The following is a 14517-nucleotide window of genomic DNA, read 5'->3' as shown; positions in this document are numbered from 1 at the left end:
TCGGAATACGCTTTGTTGTCAGGCGACTGCGCGCGCGGGAAGCGGGAAGAGGAGCGCGGCGCGGCGACGCGGACGGCCGCATCCCGAGGTCGCGCAAGCGCGACAAGAGGATCGAACAGCTGTAGCAGCACCATCGTCGTCGGCTCGAGTCGAGTGTGCGTTGCTACGCGCTACGCGACTTGAATTATTAAGGAGAATCAACGCGATAGCGATATGACTTTCACGACCGAATCTTATTCAGGCTCGGACTTGTGCCAACGAGCTCTTACGTCGAACGGAGCTTCGCCCTTGCGAGGCTGCGAGCCGTGAATGAGAGCCGCGGAGAAGGGCAGAATACTTTTCAAAAATAGCCGCTAATGGTCGAGAAGCGGCTTGTCAGAAAGACGAATTCTGACGCATTTTTTATGGGAGGGAAGGAGCTTAAGACTAATGCGCAGGTTAGATACGAGGGCAAGGGATTTTATTCTTGGATTTTAGGATCTTAGTTTTTTTTACGAATCTAGATTTTACGGCATCAGATAAGTTTGGCTGTTTATTATTTACGGTACGGCCTGAGAAATACTTGGAGCTTTATTTTCAAGATGGAATATTTATTGCGACACGCGTGAACAACGTGCGTAGAATTGCGCGTTCTTCAGTCGTCTTAAATGCTACAAGTTTTAAGTGAACGCGGATTACGCGTGAAACGTGATTCACTTACATAGATTATCTCCGATTATCTGATAACATAAGTATATGACGCGTACAGAGACATTATCGTGGAGGAAAATATATTTGCTGTCCAAATCCGCTGTTTAATTAGCCAGCATCGGTGCACTAGGTCAGGTGTATATACATCATTCTCACAACAGGGGAGCGACGCATGCGCAACGCTGACGTCACGAGCGTGAGCGCCGACAGGGTCGACTTTTATCGCGGGTCTCACGCTACGTAAATTATATCTAGGTGTATTTAGGCGGACGGGCCTAACGGTTAAGCTTAAGTAACGTGTTCAACGTCCCGTGTAACGTTAAATGCGAATTGACGAGTTTATTGTTCGAAACGACCGATTCCGTTATGATAATTCACATTTCCGACGTGAGCTGTACATTTAAAGAAATCATTATCTAAATTTCTGTAGCGATTTAAGTGTTAAAGATTCTATTCCGCTTCGACTTTCTTCAATAAGCATTCTCGCTTTTCTCCAATATGGATGTTTCGTTTTTTTTCCTTCTATTATTTACCGATTAGATATTGAGAAGATGAATAGAATAATTAATTAGTTTAAAAGGAAGATTCGGTTAGTTTTGCAAATTTACCTTAATCGTCGATCGAGTTGATCGAAGATCGGAGTTGGGCCTTATCTTATTAATTGTTTAAAGCGCGATAATTCTGGATAGGTCCGGGAGCCGGGAGTCGGGAGCTCGGAATCATGTCCGTCGGTGGCCGCGCGACGCGACGCTAGCTCCGCGGGTCGCGCGACGGCGGCGACTGGAGTCACTTCTCCCCCCCACCACCGCGCCACAGACGTTCTGTCCGCCGTGCTCGGCGCTCGGCGGCGGCGCGGCGGCAGTAAACAGCTGGCGACGCTCTGCGTCAGTACGATACGCAGAACGGGACAGCGCGGAGCAGGTCCGCCCGTCGTCCTCCCCCCTTTCCCCTCCATCCAGTAATATCCAGGCGAGATCCCCGACCGACGCGTTTCTCGGTCGCTGTCCAAGCCGAGCCTTCGCCGTCGCGTGTCGCACCGACGCGGAACAATCCCGATATTCTACAGCCGTCGACGAGGAGGCCCCGAGCGAGCGGCGAGCGGCGTCGCCGTGGAAAAGCAGCGGGGAAAGCGGAGCGGAGCATCTCTTTGTTCGGCGCGACCGACTCTGCGCATAGACTGACAGCGGCAGCGCGCACGGCGCAGCATTGTTTGTGTTTTGTGTGTCGCCCGGCTGGTTCAGCGTTCTCCCTTTTCGTCGGCCCTCTTCACGCGAGACGACAGTGTCGTCCCCCCGGACAAGTCGTTCGGATTCCCCCAGGAGGTAGCCAGGGACGAAACGAAACGGGAACACGGATCTCGCCTTCTCGCCGCGGCCGTCGCCGATGAACGACGGTGTCGCTCGAATCGAGAAGCGAGCGAACGAGAGAGCGACGGAGAGCGAGAGAGCGCGGCGGCGGCGGTCGCGGTGGCGTAACGCGGCGCGCGAGTGCTTTGTTTTGCCGAGCAGCTGATCCGACATTCGACATCCGACGCGACGGCAGCTACGCTCGCGACGACGAGCGCGTTGGCGTTTATCTCCGGCGCGCCAGCGTGAACTGTCCGTGCCCTCCGGCCCACTCTCGCCTCGCCTCGCCTCGCCTCGCCTCGCCTCGCCTCGCCTCGCCTCGCGCGCGACACCCCGGCGCGTCGTCGGGGACCCGGAAGAGATCTCCCCCGGGAGGCGGGAGCAAGCGCGTCCGCCCTCGACGAGGCGTTCCTCGACAGCGACAGCGCGAGTGACAGGACGGAAATCGTAGCCGTCGGATCGTCAATCGGAGCGGCGGCGACGACTGGCCCCCGTTGCTCCGAATCGATCGCCGACCCTTCGCGTTGCCAGACGGATTTTCGTCAAGTCTGACGTAGCGCGACGCATCGAGGGTGTAGAAACCGAATCGATTTTAGCGATCGGACGCTCCGCGGGGAGGGAATAGCGGTGGTGAGCGTGACGAAGGGATCTGGGATCGAGGTCCCGAAGAGTGGCACGCGCGGTTCCGACACCGGACTGTGATTGTGACGGTCGAGTGTTTGAATCCTGGAATCAAGCTCGATGACGTGAACCGTCGGGGAACTGCATCGGCTTTGGGAGCGGGGAGAGGTTATGACATAAGGTACGAGAGAGAGAGAGAGAGAGAGAGAGAGAGAGAGGCGACGCGGACGCGATCGACCGGCATTGCTCGTCACTGTCGTCACTGGCCGAAGCGAATTTTAGAGCGACGCGACGTCCCGGCGCGTCGGGCCCCGAGGAACAAAGGAAACGACGCTGCTCGAAGACGTTGACGATCGGGAATCGAGGTTCCCGGCCACTTCCGAGCGATCCGGGTCTCGCGCGCGAGAGAGAGATACCTGGATGATACTCTGCGACGCGGCGCGATTCTCAGAGGCTTTGTCCCGGGATCGACGGCGAGGATCGCGGCGTTGATCGATGCGGCATAGTCACGAGGGGGCCGTCCTCGCGAACGATCGAGAACGTGGGGTACGGCCCCGATCGAGCTGACTAAAGGGAACCGTCCGAGCCGAGGGCCAATCCTGCTGCTGATAGGGCCCGCGGTGGAGAGAGGGATCCGCGACGGGGGTAATACTACTTGGGCTACTATTCTAGCAGTTTCCACTCTTGTCGTTGTGTCGCCATAAAGGCGCCTATCCACGAGACGCAACATGCTCTTCATCTTCCACGTTGATACCGGCACCACCATCACCTTCGACATCAAGCTGGCACTGCAAAGGTAAGATACGCGACAACGTTATTTTCCTCCCGTTAAATAATATTTTGCTCCTATTAAACGGCGTGGAATATATCTCGTATTTGCTCTCGAATTACGTAAGAGGCCATAATCGCCTCGTGTCACGGTGGCATTCCGGTCGCGATAATAATAGCGGCAATAATAAATAATAATCGCGCGGCATTTAGCGATTCTCTAACAGGCCGCCCCGATCGACGCGCCTCGCGCGAATCCAAGGATTCGCCGAAGGCTAACGAATTGCAAAAGTGAGCCGCCTCCAGCCGCCTCCGGGCGACGGACGTGGGCGAGAGACGCGGATTCGCGTCGTACCGTACCCGGTTCACGCCTCACGCCTCACGCCTCACGCCTCGCGGAGAGAAGCTTTCAGAAAAATCGCGGCGACGGAGACTCTTCCGCGTTGCGTCGCGGATTCGCGCCGAAAATAATACCTACACACGACGAAATCGACGCAACGCGACGCGGCGCAGCGCGACGCACGTGGGTGTGGGTTGGCTCGTGGCGCGCACGAGTTTGACCCAACGGCAAACTCGGCCAAGCTGATGACACGCGCGCGCATGATGCAAACGAGCGCCGCTCTTTCGATATTCCGACCGCTTTGGTCGAGCGGACTCATCTTCCCAGCTTCCCTCCAAACCGTTTAGCCGCGAATAGAAATTCCAGCAACTCGAAAAGGATGTGTTTACAGATGAATCTCTTAAATTGGTTCTACAATACGTCGTAGTCGGAGTTGGATGTCGGAAACGCAGCCGATGAGAGAATTTCTTTTTCGAAAACGAATTTCCCTCATTGGACCATCAACTGCGTTCCGACATACGACTCATTGTAGAACTGGCCTTGAAGATGAAGAAACGACGTACCTGCTTTCTTTTAAATTTAAGTATATATCTATATTGTTGCAAAAATCGACCCTCCCCCTCGTCATTCTTTAACATAAATGTTGTTAGGAAAGATCATTGAAAAGCAAATATCTCGCGAGATATTTCATATTTTATCTTGGTACACTTTCTGATATGAAATGTGAAATATTGTAAAACGTTCTCTCTTTGTGATATAACCTTGTCTTAATATCTATATAATAGAATGTCAAGAAAAATCGATTAATGCAAAAACCCACTTAGCTATATTTCAAGGGAAAAGTGCAATTGCACATCGCAAATACATCCTTGCGCTTGTGAAAAAAGTAATGTCGTAGAAAGTTGAATCTCGTTACATCCTTCCTCTTTTTGCTCTGCACCGTTTTAATTATTAAGAGAAATATTTCCTCTACAAGTTGCTAGAATTACTCCGGATTTCGCAGTTTCTCGAATATATTTTTAACGCAGAAACTTTGATATTTTAACTTCGCGATAATATATGTATAATACAACTCGAAACATTCATTATTGAAATAATATAGTTGCAGGTTGCAGAGCACTTTGTATATCCAACAAGAATCGAGATATTTCCAGGAGTAGAAGCGACTCACATTTTAATCAGTCAGAGGTTCTTACCGTTAATTATAAAATCGTTATTTCATGCAAATTAATGCGGAAGAATATAAAGAATTTACATTAACGTGCATTATCTTACGCAAGGTCCTGTTTTGCGTTCTTATTCTGTCGATAATTTAAGAGGAGCATTTTAACGTACTACGGTTAAAATATTAAAATACTTTGCACGGCATGCAATTATTTATTGACGTGGACGCGGTAACTAATTGACGACGATCGTTTACGTTCATTTTTAAGAGAGAATTGTCAGGAAACTGTCCCCTTGGTAAAAAAAAGTTTATCCCATTTATTATACCATCATTTGTCCACGTCGGGCGTCGATGACGATCGACGCCGATCGACGCTGAGCGGGGGAATTATAATTTTTACGCATCGGTTTACCGTGTGATAAACGACCTTCGGTCGCGGATAGAGACATCGTATCGGCGCGGTGAATGCATCGGTAGCCCGTTCTACGTCTCGTCGTGGAGGCGATTATGCGCTTTCGAGAAACACACGCGTGGCGCGTGGCTCTGACGCGCGCACTGAAAATATATCATTTGGCTCGCGGCGCGTTCTACATTGTGCGCGCGTAACGCGTGCCGAATCGCGTCGAATAACGAGCTCGGCCAAGCTCTTAATGCGCAGCGTTCTAAGGGAAGCGGCGTATTACAACAAGGCTCTCCTCATATTTGAGTGGTGTGACGTCAGAGTGTCAATTGAGTAAAAAATTATCGACGACGTTTGACGATGAACGAGGGCGATTGCGTAATCGGAGCACAATGCAACCTCTGTAATCTAAAATTGGCGCGTCATAACTTTCGGATTATTATTTATTACAATAAACCCCCCCCCTCCGTGTTTTTACGTTTTGTCTCATATTACGATTTTTTTCCCTTGCTCTACCATCCCTCTATCTACATCGGAGCGCTCGTTTGCATCGGTAAATTAAGACAGCGGTCATCGGCCCCGTTCGTCGCCAGCAATTAACGATCTGTGTCAATTCGCGAGGGCGTCTCCGCCCCGATTTGCTTTTATTCTCTGTGTCTGTTTAGTAATCGCGGGTGCGCGGTTCAAGCGAGAACAACGAGTAAATATGTCGCACGGTCTAGCCGTAGCGTCGCGATTAAACGCTGAGCTAGATGATCCGTAATAACAGTGGGATCTGCAAAAACGCTGGCTACCGCTCGTATCTCGCTTGGTTACCTTCGCTTTGTTTACCTTAGTCGATAAGCGCTATCTGCGCATCGCACGAATGAAAATCACGCGAGCCAACTTCGCATTCAGCGTGAGTCGATGCAAAGCACATTCGCTCTTGTTCGTATTCTTCCCGCAAAACATTCTGCGCGAAAATTCATGTAAAGTAGGTATATGCGGCCGTCGCAATCATCGTAAACGTTGAAGTTACGTTCAGCCACTTTAAATTATTTCAACGCTTTGCACGTATAATTAAAATATGGTAATAAAAATTCCTTTCCGATTACCTTGTAGCAGTAATTAATAATACGTTTCTGCTAACAGTCGTTTAATCAATCAAACTTGTCTTGCTCTCTTCTTCGGAAGAAAATTTTTTTTTCAAACAAGGGCTCGTTTCTGAGAAAGGTGACTTTGAAAGTTGAATGACTAAAAATATATCGCGCTCCTTCGAGTTTGGACGATCTTCAACGAGTCGTGCGCGTCATTCAGATTCGCTGTAACAACTATAAACACGCAAATAAATGCATAACCGCTGATTCAAATAAAAGAAGAGTTCTCTTTCTCCGTTTTTTCGTCCTCTTTCGCTCGCTCGCTCGCGAAGAAGCTGATGCCTTGAAGAAATCGCAACGACGAGCGTTGTCGCGTGCACGCGAGTGAAATACGAGCCGCGTCGCGCCGTAACGTGACGTGCGTAACCATCGACGACACGCAGTCTCGGGACGCGGCGAGGCGCGCGGTTGAACGTGCTCGTAGTCAGCTGTAGCCAGCTGTAGCGTCAGCCACGAGTGACTGGCGATAATTCCGCGCTCGGTGCTCGGTGGCTCGGTACTACGTTTTCTCGTGCCAGACGCGCGAGGCGCTTTCGATCGGCCGCGCTAGCGCGAATCCGAGATGTTTAAATCACTCGCCGCGCTCGACACCTCGGCCAATTCAATTTTCGCCGAGAAAACGAAAATTGAGCACAGCATTGCGTAACAAACGACACCGGAGACGTCAATCTTCTTTTCCGCAACGAGCTCGCCATGAAAGGCGGTCAATTTGTCCTCGTATTCCGCGAGCGGAATAATCGCGCGACAATTTTATTAACGTCGGCGAGCACGTAACTGCAAGCACGTCGTTCTCCTATAATTAATGCGCCGTGCATCTCCTCGTCTTCTCCTCGCTCCTCGAAGTAAGAGCACTCCTTATCCGTTATTTAACCTTGCGCAGAGTGTTAACGATGCCCGACGTACCGCTCCGATTCCTTTTAAACGTCATTTATGACCGCTGTATTCCGAACGAGCCGAGTCTTTAAGACTTTTTTTTTAAAACGTCGTAAAGTAAGAAGAACTCATATCGATCGCGATATACGAGACACGTTAAACGATCGCGAGCGAAACGATCTATATAGTTGTGTAAGGACGAAAAAAAAGGAATGTTATAAATGTCGAAAATTAAAAACTGTCGCGGTAGATAACACTTAAGAGCTTAACGTTACGCGCGATTACGCAACGCTTCACACGCTATGCGATTACGGTTTTTACCTCTTCTTTTTTTCTTTTTTTAATGCACTCGAGCTGCACGTGCAGTACGTGATTGACAGAGTGGTGGCAGTTTAATTACTCGCACGCAGATTTTCGAGGCACGTGCAACTGCCACTGTGCTGCAAATAGGTATTGCCCATCGGTTTTGAGAATTAATGGCACTTCTCCATCGCGCGTTGCGTCAGTCAGGGTACCGAGCGAGGCCCCGCGATTGTCCTTACACGAGCGCATCTATCTTGCGTGGCGTAGCGTGGCCGTTATTACGGCAATCGCCGCTCTATCGCATTAAAGCATTCACAATACGCGTCCGATCGTCTTTTTATCCTCGTTATTTCTTCACTCTTGCATCGCATCCGGCGATGGAAACGCACCATCCGGCAATTACGATCGCGGTACGAGCTCTTTACGGAAATCAGGTCGTAATCAGGCTAACCGTCTTTCAACCGAACAGTGCTTCTTTCTTGCCTAAAGGCGTGATATCGCCCTTGATTTACTGAAGCGGAAAAGACTTTCCCAGTTTCAACGTGCAGGAGGATCGAGAAAAAATACTCAAATGTTTAATATTTTCATCTAACTGCACAAACATTACTTAATCTATGTATAATCTACATACATTATTTATATCTCAGTTATCTTAATATTTTTTTAGACTTACGATTTATTTGAAAATCTAAAAGCTTCTATCTTGAAATATCTTCTACATATTGTCATAATCATTGTGAATAACAGAAATATGTTTAAGTATCGATATAATTGTTTGTTATTCTAAGAATCACGAAGGAGGGGGGGGGATAAAGTTCCAAGAAAAGAGTTGGAGGAAAAGTTTGCGAACGAAGAATCTCTGTTCTATAACGTCTAAGCGTAGGCTCCAGTCACCGATCGTTCATGCGTAATTGACTTTTCTGTGCAGTGTCAGCCAGCTGATGGAGGCGATCGAGAGGGAATGTGGTGTGGTAGCGGCGCATCAGGTGCTGCTCATGAGCGGAGGCGAGTGCTTGGAACCACATGCACGCGTGTGCTCCTACTCGGCTGGAACCGACACGAATCCGATCTATCTGTTCAGCAAGGCCGCCATTGAGAGTAGCCTTCCGCCCACGCCGAGTATAGATTACGGTTCCGGTGAGTAACTAGCTTCTTTTTCTTCACCCGCGAATCTTATCGTATGAAATATAGACGATGATTTCCTAATAGCACGCCAATTTGCGTAATTATACGTTAATACCGATTATATTAATCGGAAGATATTTTCTCATACACACACACAGCGAAATATGCTTTTTTTTTAACAAGAAAAATATTAGCACCAATATTTCTCGGTCTTATTACGAAACGTGACGGAAGAAAAATATTGTTGCAGATGACATGTAAATGATCGTGTTTTTGCTAATTAATCAATATCTATTGTAAACACTTGTACGTACGGCAATATTTACACCAGCGTGTATCTCGGGATGAACCGGTTTTTTCTGTAGCGCGATAAATTCGTCAACTCATTCGAAATGCCCGATAGCGTATCATTAGGTTCTCACGGTTTATATTCTGTCAGCATTGCGAGTGTGAGTGATTAAGGACGTTCTCCGGTCCTTATACTAGAGAAAATCGATTTTCTTTAGATTATCTTGAAACTGTGAATATACGTTAATTTAGGTGTGCTTTATGCGTGGTATAAATTTCAGTACCTCTTCCGGTATAAAAAATAAAGATACTGAGCCTCAAAGTTTCAACTTTTACTAATGAAAAGGTTTTCCAGGCCAAACGGTAAGAGATACAAGGTTGGTCAAAAGGACCAAAGTTGCTCCTCTCGTCGAGTTCTATAAGGAAAAAATGCCAAAATTAAAAAAAAAATTAAATTAAAAATTTTTTTTGGTAAAAATTGGTCGAAATTAAGGACCGGAGAACGTCCTTAATTTCGACCAACAAAACCGAAGATTTCGAGATTCCATCACATCGCGCGGTTTATTAGCAGAGAGTCGTATCGGAAGAACAATCAATAAGATCTTTATCATTAATGTTTTTCTCGGAAAGGAAAGAAGCGGAAGTAATATATCAGCGTCGAAATAATCGTCACCGACTTGATATTTATAAGAACATTATATTTCCAAGAATATTTTTGTATCTCGCATGATGAAGAAGATTAAGGAAACAACACGCGATGCTCTTTTTCAACAGAAATGCGTTTCTGCTCTCATCCCGTTACTCTTAATTCCCGAGAGTTTAATTAGGCTCGGTGATACGCGCGTTGTCCTATTTTATACTTTCTTTTAGTCACTCTCTTCTTTGTTTTGTCCCGTTAGATTGCCGCGTGTCGACTCGCTTCATTACCGCGCCCGTTCTCTCTTTCTCCTTGATCGTGCGCGATCGAGGTGCGAGCTATGATTTAACAGCACGCATACTTCTTGTGGTGAGTCGTGTTTCTAGACCGTTCGTGATACGACCCCAAATCACACCCATCGTGAAACCAATACGCACCATCGATCTAACGCGAGCGATCTAGCGATCTAAATCAGCACAACTTTCTGCACATAAATTATACCGATAAATTTTTATTGCTTTATTTAATTTATGTTACATTAAATTGATAATATTGTGATGTTTTGCACATGTTAAGTCTAATTGAAGTTAGAAAATATACGGATTGATCTTTCGATAACTCCACGTTAATATTTTTGTATGCAAAATGATGAGAAGAGGAGGAAGAAAATAATTGAAAGAATTATGTAAAGAAATATTTAATAAAATTAAAGAGATGATCTTTATATTTCGAATGTTGTTTCATTAGACGTAAAATTGAAACTTGAAACCATACAATTTTTATTAAATCCATTTTTTCCCCCAGATACTAATATTTAACGCAAGTCAACATGGTAATTTCAAATGTTTCACTCTGCATAATAGGATATAAAAGCCGTTATACCTGTAAATGCAGCTTAATAAATGTACATTTTGCTGATTATAATTTTTTTTGTATTCCCTTCGATAAATCTGTGTTTCTCTCTCTGTTATAACGACCACTGGTGCGATAATTATGCAAAAGGTGCTAGATTTATTCCAGTTAATTACACCATCGGTATATGTTTTCTCGTGCTAACATGTCATGTCCAGCACGATGATCCAGCACGAGTACGAGATAATGCGGAGGTACGGATTATTTATCCGGGACGCCGTCAGGCCGCTAATTGGCATCAGAATGTAGAACGGCAACGGGCGCGTTATGCATCGATTAAAATCTTCATGTTGTCGCGTAAACTTTGCCGGGTCATAGACGTCGCCGTCGTGAGACTTCGACCGCGTCGTTAACGAGGCTCGTGATCAACCGTTCGACCTGATTCTGTTATCCACGGGATAACCATCTGGTTCTCCGTTCGCGTGCGCGCGCGCGAGCAGTTGCATAGATCTCGGCGACGTGACGTCGAGAGCATCAAGTTCCCGTTGCATATAACGCGAAACTAGGCCACTCAGCACGCGGCGTGACGCTTTTCCGCGGAGTCACAAAAATAGTCGATCAGTGCTTCCCGAAGTCGCGGGGAGGCAGCTTTAAACTCTGTCGATCACGGAGGTTTTTCGTGCGACGTACTTAGGAGGCTTCAAGTGCAGTCGCTTCTCTCGATAGACGAGAAGCGGAGACATACGCGTTGAGACATCCGTTGAATTATGGCAGACGTATTTCTACGGTCAATTGAATTACGGCGCGTATACAGGCGAAGGTAACTCAAGGAATATGGACATTTACGAGTCCACGAGGCTTACGGAACGAGCGAATGGAAAGTCCGAGCTTCTATCATTGCAGCTCTGGACTGTCAACGTTATGAACCTCGAACGAACACGCGCGCATTAAAATAATAGTAGGTCGTTATGTTCGCTTCCACTAAAGGAACTCCGAGTCGTTAACAATTTATCGAAATGTATTATATCTCGGGATGCTCAACTTCGGTCAGGATTAAATTAAGCTCAGGATTATTGGCCCTCCGGAAGGGCGACATTGAATCGGTCATTGTTTTGGAGCGAATAGGACGGAACCGTTTATCGGGAATCGAAGACATCGAGATGACGTTGGAATTGTCAGCTGATTGGGAATCAGAGAGGCCTCCATCATTGATCGCGAGAAACACGAAATTTGACGGGATAGTACAGGATAATACAGCAATTCAACGCTAAACATATCGCAGCGTTATTTCTTCAATGATGAGTGATTGATTCTTGCTTGAAACGAAGAAGACACTTTTATGCCTTGTCGGTCTGTAGGTACTTTCAGGCCGGTATTCATAGTCGGTTCTTATATTTAAGACCGTCTTAAGTACAATCTTAAGATATCATTAACCAATCACAGAGCCGTATTAGCATCTTAAGCTATTACTTAAGACGGTCTTGAAATAAGATCTGACTATGAATACCGGCCTCAGTGTCGCGCGATCATCGAACATTGATATCTAGTGAACCTCTTATGTCAATTTTTATCAATATAGATTAATCTCGGTTTAACTTACTTTATTTTATCTTTTTCTAGTTCTAATAGTAAGAATTAGAATGTCGATTTGAAGCGATCGGATTTAAGTGATCCGATCGTTGGCTTTGCCATTAAATTTAATAATTTTCTATCAGTTGGCTCCGACTCCGCGGTCAACTAAAAATCACATTCGCGGACACGAGATGCGAGCGAAATTGCATTTGCCGCAAGATGATATCTTAGGCATTACGCGATATTTCTTGATTTCATCTTCGACTTGTGATCTTCAATTCTCCAGAGATTGACCTTGATTAAAATTTTATCACAAGCAAAACGGTACAGGTCTTTCTCTTCGTGTTTCCTTATCAATTATTTCTGGATTGAGAAAATATTCTCATTAATCTGCAGGATCGGATATTAGACCAAACGAATAGTCGACAAGAAACAAGTAATGATATGTAATATTTAATTATGAGTTGAATTATAAGATATTTATAATTAGGGATCATAGTGTCACAACAGTAACGATATAATCGATACATCAATCAATATATCTTACGTCTATCTTTTGCGCGTTTATGTTGCCGCACGTAGAAACCTTATTGGAGCACTTATTTCCCTCGTATCCATAAATATACGTACCTAAATATACATGCATTGTAATTATCTGCCGGTGACGCGATAAGTCTTCCTCTTTTAATAACCATACGGCACGTAGTCTCGTTTGCGATACGTAATATCGCGGCATTGCAAAAAATTACATCCGCTATCGCATTGCAAGGAGATACATTTGCACCGAGCCGAAGACAGTAACGATAGCTTTACATTCGGAGTCGACGATCTACTGGTACAAATCACGCAATGCAGCTTTAGAGAAATTGTGGATATTGATCAATAGAATAAAAGAAAAGTATTACCCGTCAGGAATGGCGCTACGTGCATCGGTAATTGTATAACATGCTGACAGAAAATTTCGCAACATTGCATAAAACTCGGTAACCGCGTTTGAAAGCAAGCGAGCGATTTCCCATGTGAGTATCGACGACGGATTTTAACGTATTTCACCTCCATTCTTATGCTTTGAAACGAGGACAATTCGCAGTCAGTTTACAAAATCTACTCCGACGTTAGATCTTCCGTCCTGAGACTGAAGTTAAGCCCGAGAACAGTTGCGCCGGGTCACCGTGGCCCAGGCTATTACGTTTTCACCCTGTATACGCGCGTGTTCCAAGTATATGTGCATATAAAGTCGATACCGTAACTAGGGGTTCGTTAGGTTACCACACGGGGTGGTTTTTCATTCCTGGCTTTCAGAGAAATGTTCTAAACGAGACAAAGATAACGACACAAAGAAATACACCGAGTATTTATATATTATTATGTATTTCCTTGCAACAATGCTGTCCTGTATTTTCAAAATTATAATAAACTATAAATTGAAAAGTTAGTTTTATCTAGTTATTTTAATAGGTATTCCACAGCATAAATAGCACATGTATGTCTTACATTATGTTTGAAAAAATTTTGTTTTCGCGATTTTTGACTCAACGATACAGAAATAAAAATTTTACTTTTCGCGGTAATTAAATCTTGCGTTTGGAGCAGAACGCAAAATTTCAAGTTGGAAATTAGCAGAGGATTGATTTGTAGCATTCAGCATTTCGCAATCGCGAGAAATTTAACTTTCTGGGGAGCATCAGAGAGAAGGATACGATTGAGTTGTGATATTTTATATATTTTATATCCTGTTAAATTAATAATTGCAGTAATCAGTAACTTAAATCGCTTATGCATTAAAGTATCGTTATAATGTTGCGAAGGAATCGCGTGCAGACTTAAAAGCAAAATTGTTAAGGTAATGTCAGGGAATTGGTCGAAGCAATAAAGCACGAAACACGTCGGGAAAACGTTCTCGCGTTGGTCTGACGCTTGGTCGAGAGGCGGTCGATGGAAACCTCCGGCGCGGCGAGACCTCGGACAGAACCGCGGAAAGCAATAATACAGCGTGCGCGTGTACGAACTCGGTCGCATGTGCACACACGGGGATTACCGTAATCGCGTACATTGCTGCATCGAGTACGGCACAACAACGTTACCTCGGATGTGTGAATGCGCGCACGCGCGCGCATAAATATATTACTGCTGCATCTTATCGAGGCTCTCGTACAGGGTGACCGAAAAAAAATACCGAAGAGTTTAAAGCCATATAAAAGTAGATAACTTCGTCCTAGTTGTAGACATTTCTAAATAGGGTACTGATAACGTTGATAACGTTAAGCGCGGGGATCTGTCGACGAGACATATGTGCAAGTCGACGTGTGCGTCACGACGTGTCGTATATTTTTGGTTTCGACTACTGGTTTCCACGAATGAAAGCAGAGTAAAACAAATCGTCCATTAATCTCCGTTAAAG

The 14517-nt window shown here is 45.7% G+C and overlaps 1 protein-coding gene across 2 annotated transcripts in view; it reads left to right on the top strand.

Moving 5' to 3' along the window:
- Nucleotides 1-1543: 1543 nt before the first annotated feature.
- Nucleotides 1544-14517, top strand: part of Atg17 (autophagy-related 17) — a 28936-nt gene continuing 15962 nt past the window's right edge. For both annotated transcript variants that reach the window (XM_071699159.1, XM_071699158.1), the window contains exons 1-2: nt 1544-3453; nt 8571-8779. In XM_071699159.1, coding sequence (XP_071555260.1) covers nt 3386-3453; nt 8571-8779 — 277 coding nt within the window. In that variant the 5' untranslated portion in view covers nt 1544-3385. The remainder of the gene's footprint in view (nt 3454-8570; nt 8780-14517) is intronic.

Source organism: Temnothorax nylanderi, unplaced genomic scaffold (assembly GCF_030848795.1).
Source record: "Temnothorax nylanderi isolate EJ_2023f unplaced genomic scaffold, tnyl_v1.0 TNYL_tig0017_pilon, whole genome shotgun sequence".
Taxonomy (NCBI): Eukaryota; Metazoa; Arthropoda; class Insecta; order Hymenoptera; family Formicidae; genus Temnothorax; species Temnothorax nylanderi.
This window is presented reverse-complemented; position numbering and strand designations above follow the sequence as displayed.